Raw genomic sequence first — 13,722 nt, 5'->3', positions numbered from 1 at the left:
CCCATGAGATACTGCTCCCACTTTTGAACTGCAAACACCATGGCCAACAATTCTTTCTCATAAACTGACAGTTGTTTCCACTTTGGGCCAAGTGTCTTATTGATAAATGCTAAAGGGTGGTTGTCTTGCATCAAAACTGCGCCAATACCCGATTTTGAGGCATCAGTTTCAATTACAAAAACTTTGTTGAAATCAGGTAAGGCAAGCACAAGGACACTGATTAAGGCAGTCTTTAATGCCTCAAATGCTAATTGAGCTTCATCAGACCAAGCAAATGATCCTTTCTTGAGAAAATTAGTTAATGGTTTACTTAGGCTTGCATATCCCTTAACAAACCTTCTATAATAACCTGCCAAGCTCAGAAAACTCCTTAGCTCTTTTACAGAAGAAGGTATAGGCCAAGAAGCTATGGCATGTATTTTACTGGGGTCGGTTTCCACCCCTCTGCCAGATATGAAATGCCCCAGGTATTCAACCCTATCAGTTGCAAAAAAGCATTTGCTCAACTTAGCATACAGAGAATGCTTCTTCATTATCTCAAAAACAGTTGCTAAATGAATCCAGTGATCAGTAAGGCTTTTGCTATAGATTAGTATATCATCAAAGAAGACAAGGACAAATTTCCTTAGGACGTGCCTGAATACCTCATTCATCCAACCCTGAAAAGAAGCAGGGGCATTAGTCAACCCAAAGGGCATAACCAAGAATTCATAGTGCCCTGAATGTGTTTTAAATGCAGCCTTAAAAACATCATTAGGATGAATCCTTAGTTGATGGTATCCAACTCTAAGGTCTAGCTTACTAAAAACCATGGACCCAGCTAATTCATCAATTAACTCTTCCAAAACTGGTATAGGGAATTTGTTTTTAATAGTCTTTTTATTTAATTCCCTATAATCGACACATAACCTCCATGTACCATCCTTTTTGCCAACCAACACAACAGGTGAAGCAAAAGGACTTGAACTGTTTTGAATCACTCCTCTCTCCAGCATCTCATGAATTAGCTGCTTTATAACATCTTTCTGCTTCAAAGGATACCTATAAGGCCTTATATTCACCGGTCTGCAATCAGGCTCTAAATGTATCATGTGATCAAAAGCCCCTCTGAGAGGAGGAAGTGTAGTTGCTTCCTCAAAAACACAAGCATATTTATCCTTTAACTGAGCCAGTGCCACTGGTTCTTCCTTTGAGGCTGGTAGCAGAACCAAACCAGGCTGGAATTCACTAGTCAGTTGGGAGACTTGAATTATACAGATTTGTGCAGCCCACTGTATCCATTTTACTGATGGATCACATACTTTCAATCTCTGAGTGGGAACTCCTTTTAACTCCACCCAATCTTTATTCACACAGAATTTCATAGTGAGGTGTTTAAAGTCCCAAAATATGGAGCCTAATGTACTGAGCCACTGAACACCTAATACCATATCACAGCTTTAGAGGAATAAGCAAGACATCAGCTATAAAGGTTTGCCCCCCTAGAGTCCAAGTAAACCCTTTGCACATAGATTCACAGACTAAATGATTTCCATCTGCCACAGTGATAGCCTGTCCTGAAATGACCTCTACTTTACATCCCAGTTGAGAAGCCAAGTGTACATCAAGAAAATTATGAGTGCTGCCTGAATCAATGAGAACTTGTAAGGTTCTTCCTGCAGCAGTAGCCCGTACCCTCATAGTACGAAAATTTTGGCTGCCAGATAGAGCACTTAGGGAAATAGGAGGATCAAAATCAGCCATGTTCTGAAGCTCATCTAAGGTTGTGGCTACTGTCTCTTGCCTTTCTACACATGGAATTTCCACAGTAAATAACTGTGGTTCCTTGAACTGACATTGATGGCCCTTAGTGAAAGGAGAATCACAGTAGTAGCATAGCCCTTTGGCTATTTTCTCTGCTCTGACGTTTTCCGGAATGTATTTAGGCTTTTGAAAGGGTTTAGTGTTTTGTTTGAATGGTAGTTTGGTAGGAGGTGATGGTAGAAGAGGTGGTTTTGGTGTGATTTGTTGGGGTGTGGACTGGTAGGGTATGAAGGTGTTGTGTTTAGGCTGATTGGCTGAATTTAGGTTGCATGATTCATTCTGTAGCCTAGCATATTCAATAGCCGAGGCAATGGTCTGGGGTTTAAAGGCCTTAACAAAGGGTCTAAGTGTGGGTTTAAGCCCTCCAATGAAGCTCTCAAGGAGATATCTATCAGGTAATAGGTATCCCACTTGAACCATAATGGATTTCAGGTTCTCAAACTCATCAATATATGCTTCAATGGTATCATTCTGTTGAAGTTTATTAAATTCCTCAACTACATTAATGCCCTTCTCATCTCTAAACCTGGCTGTCACGTCTATGACAAAGTCATGCCAATCAACATTAGTCCTAGTTTAAAGATAACTAGAGACCCAATTCTCAGCCTTATCAATCATAGATAAAGAGGCTAAGTCAACTTTCTGCTCATCAGGTATCTTGCATAGATTAAAATACTTGCTACATTTCTTAATCCAGAGTCTAGCATTGCTACCATCAAATTTTGGGAAGTCAAGTTTAGGATTATACCCAAGTTTTGGATGGCTGGGACGGTCATCATTCCTAGTGATCCTGGTTTCCTGCATGCTATCCCTTAGTTGCTGCATCATCCTCAATATCTCATCAAACTTCTGGGCAGATGCTGAGCTTTGATTTTCAAACCTCTGCTCCAGTGCCTCAAGCTGCGCTTCCATCTTGTTAACCCGATTGGTTACAGTATGTGCCAGACTGTTTTTACCAGAGTGTGGCAGGGATGGCACTGATACCAATGTTAAGGAACTAGCAGATTTTATCAATATTCAGTAATAGCAGAAGGATTTTTAGAAGAATTTCCGAATAATGGAGAAGAAGAAGAGGAAAAGAGAAGAGAGAGAAAGAGAGAGATAGAGAGAGAAGAGGAGGAAGAACGGATATCTTTTTCATGCATCCACCTTGCTTACAGCCTATTAGTTTAAATACCAGCTAATAGAAGATTACAACCACAAAATTAGGACAGCTAAGCTAGCTAATATTCCTTTAATAACAAACTTTTATTCTCTTAAAACCTCTTAAGGAAAAAGACAAAAACTCAAAACTGAATTATTCTAACAGAAATTCCCTCCAAACTTCAAGGTGATTAATATTCATATTGCCCTGTAACAATTACATTATTTTTATTGATCTTCAAACATTTATATTAAAAAAAAAAGAACAAAGGAAGATTATTATATATGCCATATGACATCTACAACAATTATCTAGAAAACAAGCACAATTTCCTTAATCATAATCACTTAATTTTAATTGGTGCATAATTGAGCACAATTTCAACTCGCTTAACGCTTAATGTGATCAGTGTCATTAACTTTATTCCCAATAGAAACAATGGAATCATGCAACATCATTTGTTGTCTTGAGACGTTGTAGTTCATCAATGACAGCGGTTAAATCATCATAAGAAGAACCACCTTGTTGAACAGCCTTCTTAGCAGCAATGCCAAACTCCTTAGCTCGCTTCCTCCTTTCCTGAGCCTCCTCATCATCACCCATCAACTCTCTCACTTCATTCTCTATCTTATCTCTCTTCACTAACTCGTCTGTTCCGTCAATCATGGAGCTCCACTTCATATTCCCAACCCCAACACCAATCTTTAATACGTCGATAAATAACTTTCGATGGTAGAACTGTTCAGCAGAGAGAGGCCAAGCCACCACAGGTAGCCCCGCCGTAAGGGACTCTACCGATGAGTTCCAGCCACAGTGAGTCATGAACCCACCAGTGGCAGGGTGCTCCAATATCTGTGGTTGGGGTGCCCATCCTTTTATTAGCATCCCAATGCTTTTCTCAGAAATCCTTTCCTCAAATCCCTCGGGTAACCATTTATCCGCTATCTCTTTCGACTCCCCCTCCGTCTTCCGGACCACCCAAATAAATGGTTGGCCTGAAGATTCAAGTCCCTCAGCAATCTCAAACAGTTGAGCTGAGCTAAACCTTGCTATGCTTCCAAAGCTTACATACACAACTTTTCCTTTTGGCATTTTATCCAGCCATTCCAAACAAGGGTGTTTGTTGTTGCTATTGTTATCCAAGCCGGAGTTGAGTTTTTTGAGAACAAGATCATGGTGTAGGAAAAGAGGGCCGATACACCAAGTACGACGTTCCAAGGTGGTCCGGAAATAATCTATGTAGTCTTTCTCCAACTCATAGAAGCTATCAACGATGACACCATAACAGTTGCGATCAGCTTCTTTAACTTTGTTGGAGAATGTGGTGTAGGGACTTGGAGTTTGGATCCATTGCGGAAGTTCGGAGCGGGTCATGTATATTGGATGTGGGAGTCCCGGTAATAGGAAGGGTTCATCGTCAGACTTGACATCCTCATAAGGAGTATACCTACACATTGTATATATATTAAATGCAATGTTAGACGAAAAATACTTGAGATATTTAAATGCAATTTTATAATTAATTCATTACTAGATGCTTACGTATAGGTAATAATGGGTCTGATATCAAATGTAACGAGTAAACTAACATATATATATATAGTATATTGTGAAAAAGACGATTCAATAATGAATAATGACTATGTTGTACATACCTATCAATGGCATCAACAACTGAGAGGGCAAAAGCAGCTCGAACATGGTAAATCAAACGTGGGATACCAAGGCTGGCGGCGAGATCAGTGGTCCAAAAACAGTGCATATCAGCGACGATACAGTCAGGCTTAGCAGCCCGAACCTTAGCTTCGATGGGAGCTTGAAGCATGAAAAAAGCTCGGAAGATTTTACCGGCAATTTCCAAGTTAGAAGAGGCACTGAAGTTCTCAACCCCCTCGGGCAAGCCGACTTCCTTGCTGGGGAAGTGAACATAATCGAGGTCAATGTGAAGGCCAAGTTTGTTGAGAGAATCGATGGAATCGCGAAAAGAGAGGGAGTTGTGATAGGTGGTAAGGAATGTAACGTGCACCCCGCGGGATGCAAACAACTTAGCAATTTGGAAGAGTGGTAAGTAGTGACTGGGTGTTAAGTACGGGATAAAATATGCTGTGAGACTGCTTTTTTTGCTTCCATTCTCTTCCATTTTATTTTTGTGTTATTTCAAATTTGAGTGTGAGTGGTTAATATATACATTTTGTGTAGCCAACAGGGTGCTCGTGGTCCTTGAGGAACTGATGAAATAATATCAAATGTCATTCAATTCTTCAGATGGAGTACTCCGCATTTATAATTCCTTGAATGATTTCGACAGTATTGATTCACCTCTACTATATACTGGACTATACTGTATGTAAATACTTACGGATGAGAGTACACCAAAAGAAATCCCTTTGGGTGTCACGAGACCCACGAGGCACTACGCACTAGTAGATTGCTGAGAATATATATTTTATTTATTTATTTATTTATTTATTTATTTATTTATTTATTTTTGACAAGAGCAAATAAAAACAAACAACATTACATTACTCTAAAGACATAAAACTAAACCGACATCGTCTCGCAATGTCGTTAACCCTCTGAACCTGCTCTCTCTGCCCTTTCAGAATGGTGCATCTTTGGAATAAAGCACCCACTTCCTTTAATCCCTTTAGAAACCAAGTGATCGAGACCTCCATGCCCTGATAATTCTGAAGGTTGTTCAACAGGGTTAATGAGTCAGTTAAAATAAGAATTCCGTTCCTACCTTTTGAGCGAGCCCATTTCATCGCTTCCAAGATAGCCCAAGCTTCACATTGTAATGCCGACGCTGCAACTCTGTATCGATCTTCCTCCCTCATCAGGCCCCCTTCCTAGATTATTACTCTTCACAGCCCATCCAATTCCTGCTCTTGTAGTCCGCTTATCCCAAGAGTCGTCTGCTTCTACAATAAAATCGTCGAACCCCGACTTCTCTTTTCCTAATTGGACATAGTTAAACCCCGGAGGGAGGATAGGTTCATCCCTGGTAGTAGGTTCTACCTCCCTTATCATGCTAGCGCGATGAGTGAAATGTTCATGGTCTTGAATCGCTTGGTTAATAAATTCCCTCACCAGTCCCACTTGAATCCCTAAAACATCTGGCGTTCCTAGCCTTCCACATGCCCCAAAGGGTCGCAATAAACCTCGCACATTGGGTTCCTTGCATACCATCCTCGCTATAAAAAAGCAGGATATAGTGTTGGATCCATTCTTTCAAAGACATAGACCCTGGAAAGTCAGGACAAACGTCTAAGGAGCCTGTCTCCCAGACTTCCTTTGCTTGAAAACAATATTTGAAAAGATGCTGGCTATTTTCCTCGTCCTCTCTATAGAGATCACACTCTGTTTCTACATGTATACCCCTGTTTGCCAAATTAGCCTTGACGGCAATGCCATCATGAAACAGCTTCCACAGAAACAACTTCCATTTTGGATGGATATCCATCCTCCATATTAACTTCACAAACTCCTGATCCCCAGCCAAGAGAGCAGTACTTTCACTACCCAGATTCTTGGAAAGATAGTAATATCCTGTTTTAACCGTGTACCTCCCCGATGGGTGGTGCTTCCAGTAAGGGAAATCATTCTCATTGGAGAGTGGGAGTTCCATTGCCAGGATTGCCTTTGCCCACTCCCAGTCGAAGCATTTCCTGACCATCCCTGCCTTCCAGGATTTTGTTTTCTTATCTATAAAATCGCTAACCTTCCACATTGAGGCGGCCCTCAGTATTTGACCTGACTTTACCAAAGGAGTCTCCCCTTTTACCCATGGCATGCCAATTGCTTTAATACTTTCCCCGTTTGCAACCTTCCACGCGAAACCCCCCTTAAAAGTTTGGGAGACTTTTTGAAGACTTGTTCTTCCCAGGGATGGAGTTCCTCTTCTGGTATAAGGTTTCGCCATACTGCAAATGCCACATGGTTGTAAGCCATTTTGGACTCTAGAGAGCAGCAGTTGTGGGTTGAGATGCATCCTTGTAGCCTGTTTGAAGAGAAGAGCATCGTTAAGACAAGAAGAGCCTCTAATCCCCAAGCCTCCCATACTTTTAGGCAGCTGGGTGACCCTCTTGTTAACCCAATGTAACCCTTTGTTCCCATTGCTGGACCACCAGAACCGAGAAATTAACGAATCAATCTTGTTTGCTATACTTTGAGGAAGTTTCAAGCACTTCATGACATGAGCCGTCATACTATTGAGTACTGTATTAATGAGGATAAGCTTTGCTGCCTGTGATATGTGCAGCTGGGCCCATGACGTGATTTTATCCGATACCTTGTCAACTAAGAATTGGAAGTTGCTGCTTTTCTTTCCCTGTATATCAATCGGAGCTCCAAGGTGTATCCCCATGTTTTCCGTTTCAGGCATAGAAAGGATCTGCTTCACTGTAAATTTCCTATCCTCCTCTACTCCTGGTGCAAACTTAATTGCAGATTTCTGAAGATTTAACTGTTGCCTCGAGGCATTGCTAAACCTGTGAAGGATGTCTGAAATGCACCTGCAGGACTCCTCATTTGCTTTAAAGAAAAGCATAGCGTCATCTGCAAAGAAAAGGTGGGAAATCGCCGGAGATCTCCTTGACACATTTAGACCTTTAAACTGATGAATATCTTCAGCCAGAGTCAACATCCTAGATAGTATATCCATACACATGATGAAAATATACGGGGAGAGAGGATCCCCCTGCCTCAAGCCACACTTTGGAGTGAAGTGCCCAGACACAAATCTGTTAATGACCGTTTTAAAACTCACTGTCGACACACACTGTGATATCATCCTAATCTAGTGAAGGGGAAAGCCATGATTGCTGAGAATCTGCCGTCCAAATTTAATGTTAATATGACTCATCAATTCACATTTAATTTCATTATTTTTGAGCTTTTGTTTAGTAATCCTTCCGTCCCTTATTTACATGTCTACTTTCCATTAATTAATATTAATAGGCTATTTAATTGAAAATAGGACTGTACACCAGGGTGCACCATGCACATGGTGCACCCGGAAGGCGGAAAGAACATATTGTTGTTTGATAAAGAACATATTTATATTTGACAAAGAACATACCTATATATGTTTGATAATATGTTCTTTTATGCTTATGTTATTTTATACAAAGAACATACCATAATATATATGTTGATTCAACATGTTTTTTGGGTTTCAATAATAAAAAGTATGTTATTTGAATATGGCTCGTATGTTCTTTGAATTTAGCTCATATGTTCTTTAAGGTGATGAGTGATGCACAAATTCTATTTTTTTTTTTTTTTTTATCATATATCATATTAATTTTATTTATTTATTATCGTATGTTCTTTGAATTTGATAAATGTGTTCTTTGGGTATGAATTATATGTTATTTACATTATAACTTATGTTCTTTTAACATATGTTATTTTTGAATTTTGAAATTTAATTTGAAAATGAAATCTTGAATTATTTTTAGTTGAAAATAATTTTAGAGAAAAAACTAAAATTATTATGGAAAATTGAATTTTTGGAGACAGAAAACTTTTTTGGGGGAAATGATATCTTTGGTAAAGATTTTTTTTTTGTTAATATGTAATTTTTCATGAAATTCTAATAAAGTTTTTATCAGGTTCTTTTTGTAATGTCTTTATTTTCTTTGGTAATGCATGTTCTTTGTTAAACACAAACATGTTTTTTTTCAAACACATGAATGTTCTTTTTCAAACATCTGAGCTTTTTTTGTTTAATCGGGTGCACAGATCATGCATTACTATTTAATTAATGAAAGCCTATTTCCTCAAAAAAAAAAAAAAAAAATTTAAAAGCCTATTAACCCAAAAAAAACCAAGAAAAAAAAAATGACTTGTCCACTTTTCTTAAACTATGTCTATAATTCATATTTTAATGTGCCAATTATTTTGAAACAAAGGAATTAGAGTAATAGAAAACTGAAAACATAATTTAGTGAGATCTTATTAGAATTTAGAAACATAATATCTCAATATGTGTTTGCAAATACTTCAAATAATTTTATTAATGTAAATTTAAATATACTTATGATTAAACTAGTGTAATACTGATCTTGAAAAAAAAGTCCGCAATGTGACTAATTTAAGAATGTTCTTTTGAAAATCCCGCCTCCAAATTACGTAAAGGCGCCACGTGGACTATGTGGCCATTTGGTGCACGAGGGCCATGACTATGTGGCTATGTGGTGCACGAGGGCCATTGGGCACTACCGCTCTACGTATTAGCAGGAGCAAGTTTCATGTGACAAACAAGAACCATTATATATATATATATATGTATATATAAAATAATACTGAATTTAAGTACAGAGTAAGTCCAAATATATGTGACAGAGTAACAGACTGGTTAGGTTTAATATAAAACTACTCGTAGTTTGAAAGTGGGGTTTTAGAGGGGTTTAGTCAAATTGAACTATAGAAAATTAAAGATGAGTTCAAGTTTACGGAAAGAAATGGGTTTTCTGGGTTTAATCATAGTGGGAGTATTTGTATTGATGCCCAAAAATTATGCAAAATCATCAGATACAAAAATAAAAGTTGAAAGCAAGGAGAAGTTGTTAAGATTCAACAAAAATGGAGAATTTAAAATACTACAAATCTCGGATATGCACTACGCTAATGGCAAGGACACTCCTTGTAGGGATGTCTTGCCATCTCAAATGGAAACTTGCTCTGATCTCAACACCACACATTATCTCCGCCGTTTCATCCACACTGAGAAGCCTGACCTTATTGTTTTCACTGGTATGTATATGTTCATGTAGAAATTCATCTAGTATGGAGTAAATTTAATTTTTTTATTGGGGGACTCAGAGATATTCATGGTTGTATAATAATAAGTTGAAAAGTGTGTGGTCATATATAATTGTAGCGATATGATGAATGACATATGCAGGTGACAACGTGCATTCAATGGAAGCATATAACTACAATAGATCGATGGATGAAGTATTTGCAGCAGCAATTGAGTCCAACATTCCATGGGCTGCTATCCTAGGAAACCACGATGTTAATGTATTGCAAACTGGAATTTCAAGACAAGCAGTGATGGAATACATAGCCGGAATGAAAAACACTCTATCCCTCCTCAATCCTTCCAATCTCCTACAAGGTGAGTCCATTTGGGGTTGGGGCAATTACAACTTGGAGGTCGCCGGTGTCCAAAACTCCCCTCTTCAAAACAAGTCTGTCCTTAATCTTTATCTCCTTGATACCGGTGATTACACCTACACCCTCGCTCCTACATTTTACATGGGCTATGAGTGGATCCATCCTTCTCAGCAATCTTGGTTCCTTCGCACCTCCAAACAACTTCAACATGCCTACACCAGCCCGCCTCAACCACAACAAGGACCCGCTCCAGGGTTGGTATTCTTCCACATTCCTATACCCGAATTCAACAACATCACGGAATCTGATATGGTGGGTGTAAAACAGGAGCATGTCATTTGCCCCGGTGTTAATTCAGGTTTCTTTGATACAATGCTTGCAGCTGGAGATATTAAGGCTGCATTTGTAGGACATGGTCATGTCAATGACTATTGTGGCAAGCTTTGTGACATACAACTTTGCTATGATGCCGGATTTGGGTACCATGGATATGGATTAGCTGGTTGGGCAAGAAGGGCAAGGGTGATCAATGTTAAGTTAGACAAAACTAAAGACGGTAATTGGGGTCCTGTTAAGTCCATCCTTACTTGGAAGCGACTTCATGATGATCGTCTCACTCTCATCGATCCTGAAGTTCTTTGGACCTCTACTGGTAATTACTTACCACTTTGTATGTATATATATGTTTGTAACAAATCTTCAATGGTATCTTACTTGAGGGCTTGCATTTTCTGGCATTTACTTAATGTTTTTTATTTTCTATATATGCAGGTGGAGATCGAACTCAATCCTTGTTCAAACCAATTATGAGCGAATAAACTTATTTGCTGATGTTGATGGAGATGGAGATGCAGATACAAACTAGATAGGAGTATTTAGAGATTAGTATTTATAGCTAGTTGTATGAATTAACCAAGAATAAAATTTGGCCTATGATTAGCTTGTATCAAAGATAAAAGGCCAACATCAAACCCATATTTGTCTTGTACTGTACTGTACTGTTTTACATTGCTGATTGATGTTTTATGTAATCTTAGACCAACGATATTGAGCCTCTGTTTGAAGTTTCTTAAGATTATGTGTACTTTGATCTTGGTCATGAGCCTAACCAGGGCATGGAATTGAAGTTTCTTATTAGAATATTCTGACCATGTATGAATATTGTTCATGTTTCTTAAAGTTTGTGACGGGGACTCCATTAACATCATGTACCTTTCTTTTTTTAAAAAAAAATCCCTTAAATTTGCCCCATTTTCTTGTTTATATGCTCTTAGAGTGTAGCCATTTATTATTGCCTTCTCATAGATTTATTATTGCCTTCTCATAGTTTATTAGAGTGTAGCCATTTATTATTGCTTTCTCATGGATTTATTATTGCCTTCTCATAGATTTATATGCTCTTAGAGTGTAGCCATTTATTATTGCCTTCTCATAGATTTAAATTTAGTTGTTTATATGCTCTTGTTTATATGCTCTTAGAGTGTAGCCATTTATTATATGCTCTTAGAGTGTAGCCATTTTCTTGTTTATATTCTCTTAGAGTGTAGTCATTAATTTTATTTAATCAGTCTCTCTTTTCCACTTTTCCATAATCAAACCTCATAGTTCTGCCCACTTATAACCTTGTACTTTTAATGGTTTCCCGGACATAGATTTTCTCATTCATATTCAATCTACCTCACCACTTTTAACTACCAAATTTTATAAACAAGTAGTTGGTAATAAATTTTGTTCAACTTCAAAAAATAGATTTTCACTCAGCTTTTAAATCTTCAAAATTTTACATATTAGCTGGGAGTAAAAATTAGGAAATTTTCACTTTTGCTACCACCAAAACACATGTGTTTCACTTTTGCTACCCCTTAAATTTTTATTTTTTTATTTTACTACCACCTAAAAGCACATTTGTTAAAATTTGCTACCAGTTAACGGATTCAGTTACTATTTCCGTTAGTGAGATCCAGCCACTCTCAATGTCACCTTGCGGCCACCCCTCCCTCCTCAGCCACCCTAACTGCCTCCCTGTCAACCACCCAAAGTAAAATAAAAAAAAATGTTGAAAAACCAGCTGCCTCTTCTTCCTCCCTGCCTTCTTCTTCTTCCTCCCTTTCCATTATTTTGGCTGCTCCCGTCAGCCACCCCTGCCCTGCCAGTGGCCGGCGCCCCAAGCTTTGGCCACCAGTCCACCACCCTGACAACCACTTTCCCCCTGAACTACATCTTGCCATCGCCACCTCCACCTCAGTCACGCCAGAAAAACCCTATAACCACCCCCAAAAACCCAACCTCATCCCCGAAAATTCTAAACCCTAACCCTTTCTCTTTCCTTCCTCACTCCTTCCTTTCTCTTTCCCTTCACTCTCCATTAATTCCGATCCCCTCCACCCTCTTTGCTGCTGCTGCTTTGCAAGCTAAATTCCAAGGTGGGTTTCGTAGTGTCTCGGGTTCCATGGTCCCTCCTTATTCTCTCTCGTTTAAGGCCAAAATCGGGTGTCCTCAATTTCTCTCTTCGTTTTCAATTTCCGGCCGCCGCCTACCCTCTCTGACACCGAATCTCAGCTCGCCCCCCTTTTTTGATTTCTAGGTTTCCGGTGTTTTAGGTTCTGGGTTAGGGGTGGCTGTTATGGGTGGGGGGTCGATTCAGGGTGGGGGAAGGGGAGGGGGGCCGATTCCGGTGGGGGGGTGGGGAGGGAGGGTTGTTTTCCGGTTTCGGGGTGGGGGTTGTGGCAGCGAGAAGGGGATAAGGGAGGGGGTGGGATGCGTAGGTGGAGGAAAGGGAGGTGGATTGGAGCCACCGGCGCCAGCAGGGGGAGGGTGGCTGACGAGAGCAGCCAAATAATGGAAAGGGAGGAAGAAGAAGAAGGCAGGGAGGAAGGGAGGAGGCAGTTGGTTTTATTTATTTATTTATTTATTTATTTATTTATTTTTTTGAATAAACTTAACGGAACTCTAACGATTTCTGTTAAGTGGTAGCAAATTTTAACAAAGGTGTTTTTGTGTGGTAGTAAAATAAAAAAATAAAAAAAATAAAAAAAAAATAAAGGGATAGCAAAAGTGAAACACATGTATTTTGGTGGTAGCAAAAGTAAAATTTTCTAAAAATTAATGGAAAAAAAGTTTAGCAAAAACACCTCAAAATTATACTCATAAAATAGTCGTCAGTGTAATTTTTTCCTATACAGAAAAGCAAACCCCTCCATATTTTGCCGCCAAGAGGCAAACCCCTCCATATTTTAACAATTTCTAACATCTTTTCTCTTCATGCATGCCCATCCTAAATGGTCAGTGGATGCCTGGATGACTTTACTTTTGATCTATACTCCCTAAATAACTGATAGAATTTAGATGCATGCGAAAGTTTAATGAATCCGAATGTTATATAAATTTTTTTTATGATTTCATAAATTTTATCATAAATTGTGCAACAATATTTTTGATGGAAACTTATGCCACACATACACAACTCGTATTTAATTTAAGAGAGCTCAGGTCTCTCACTACCTTGGTGAGTACTTCCCTCACCACATCAATGGGAGCACTTAGCTTAAAACATGATGATATCACATATTTATAGGTGTTACATAGCTTAATCTAGATTGTTCTACATTTTTCATACAACATGTGATAATACCTAATGCTAGATTATTCTA

At 38.8% G+C, this 13,722-nt stretch overlaps 2 protein-coding genes across 2 annotated transcripts; one reads left to right on the top strand and one right to left on the bottom strand.

Annotated features, from left to right (window-relative positions):
• Positions 1-3,103: 3,103 nt before the first annotated feature.
• LOC110708079 (anthocyanin 3'-O-beta-glucosyltransferase-like) lies at positions 3,104-5,206 on the bottom strand. The gene is made up of 2 exons (XM_021886184.1): positions 4,603-5,206; positions 3,104-4,394 (listed from the first exon to the last, which is right to left on the bottom strand). The coding sequence occupies exons 1-2, from the start codon at positions 5,085-5,087 to the stop codon at positions 3,392-3,394; spliced, it is 1,488 nt and encodes a 495-aa protein (XP_021741876.1). The 5' UTR covers positions 5,088-5,206; the 3' UTR covers positions 3,104-3,391.
• A 4,054-nt stretch (positions 5,207-9,260) lies between these two features.
• On the top strand, positions 9,261-11,280 carry LOC110708077 (probable inactive purple acid phosphatase 29). Its single transcript, XM_021886183.1, has 3 exons — positions 9,261-9,706; positions 9,858-10,724; positions 10,844-11,280. The coding sequence occupies exons 1-3, from the start codon at positions 9,391-9,393 to the stop codon at positions 10,888-10,890; spliced, it is 1,230 nt and encodes a 409-aa protein (XP_021741875.1). The 5' UTR covers positions 9,261-9,390; the 3' UTR covers positions 10,891-11,280.
• The last annotated feature ends 2,442 nt before the right edge of the window (positions 11,281-13,722 follow it).

This window comes from Chenopodium quinoa, unplaced genomic scaffold (assembly GCF_001683475.1).
Source record: "Chenopodium quinoa cultivar QQ74 unplaced genomic scaffold, ASM168347v1, whole genome shotgun sequence".
In the NCBI taxonomy this organism is placed as follows: domain Eukaryota; kingdom Viridiplantae; phylum Streptophyta; class Magnoliopsida; order Caryophyllales; family Amaranthaceae; genus Chenopodium; species Chenopodium quinoa.
This window is presented reverse-complemented; position numbering and strand designations above follow the sequence as displayed.

What these genes read in the sequence shown, in the direction of transcription:
- LOC110708079 (XM_021886184.1), bottom strand. Translation starts at nt 5,087, where the DNA reads ATGGAAGAGAATGGAAGCAAAAAAAGCAGTCTCACAGCATATTTTATC. An exon ending in GTTGTTGATGCCATTGATAG is followed by an intron (nt 4,395 to 4,602) that starts GTATGTACAACA and finishes TACAATGTGTAG; the next exon opens with GTATACTCCTTATGAGGATG.
- LOC110708077 (XM_021886183.1), top strand. Translation starts at nt 9,391, where the DNA reads ATGAGTTCAAGTTTACGGAAAGAAATGGGTTTTCTGGGTTTAATCATA. An exon ending in TGACCTTATTGTTTTCACTG is followed by an intron (nt 9,707 to 9,857) that starts GTATGTATATGT and finishes TGACATATGCAG; the next exon opens with GTGACAACGTGCATTCAATG. An exon ending in AGTTCTTTGGACCTCTACTG is followed by an intron (nt 10,725 to 10,843) that starts GTAATTACTTAC and finishes CTATATATGCAG; the next exon opens with GTGGAGATCGAACTCAATCC.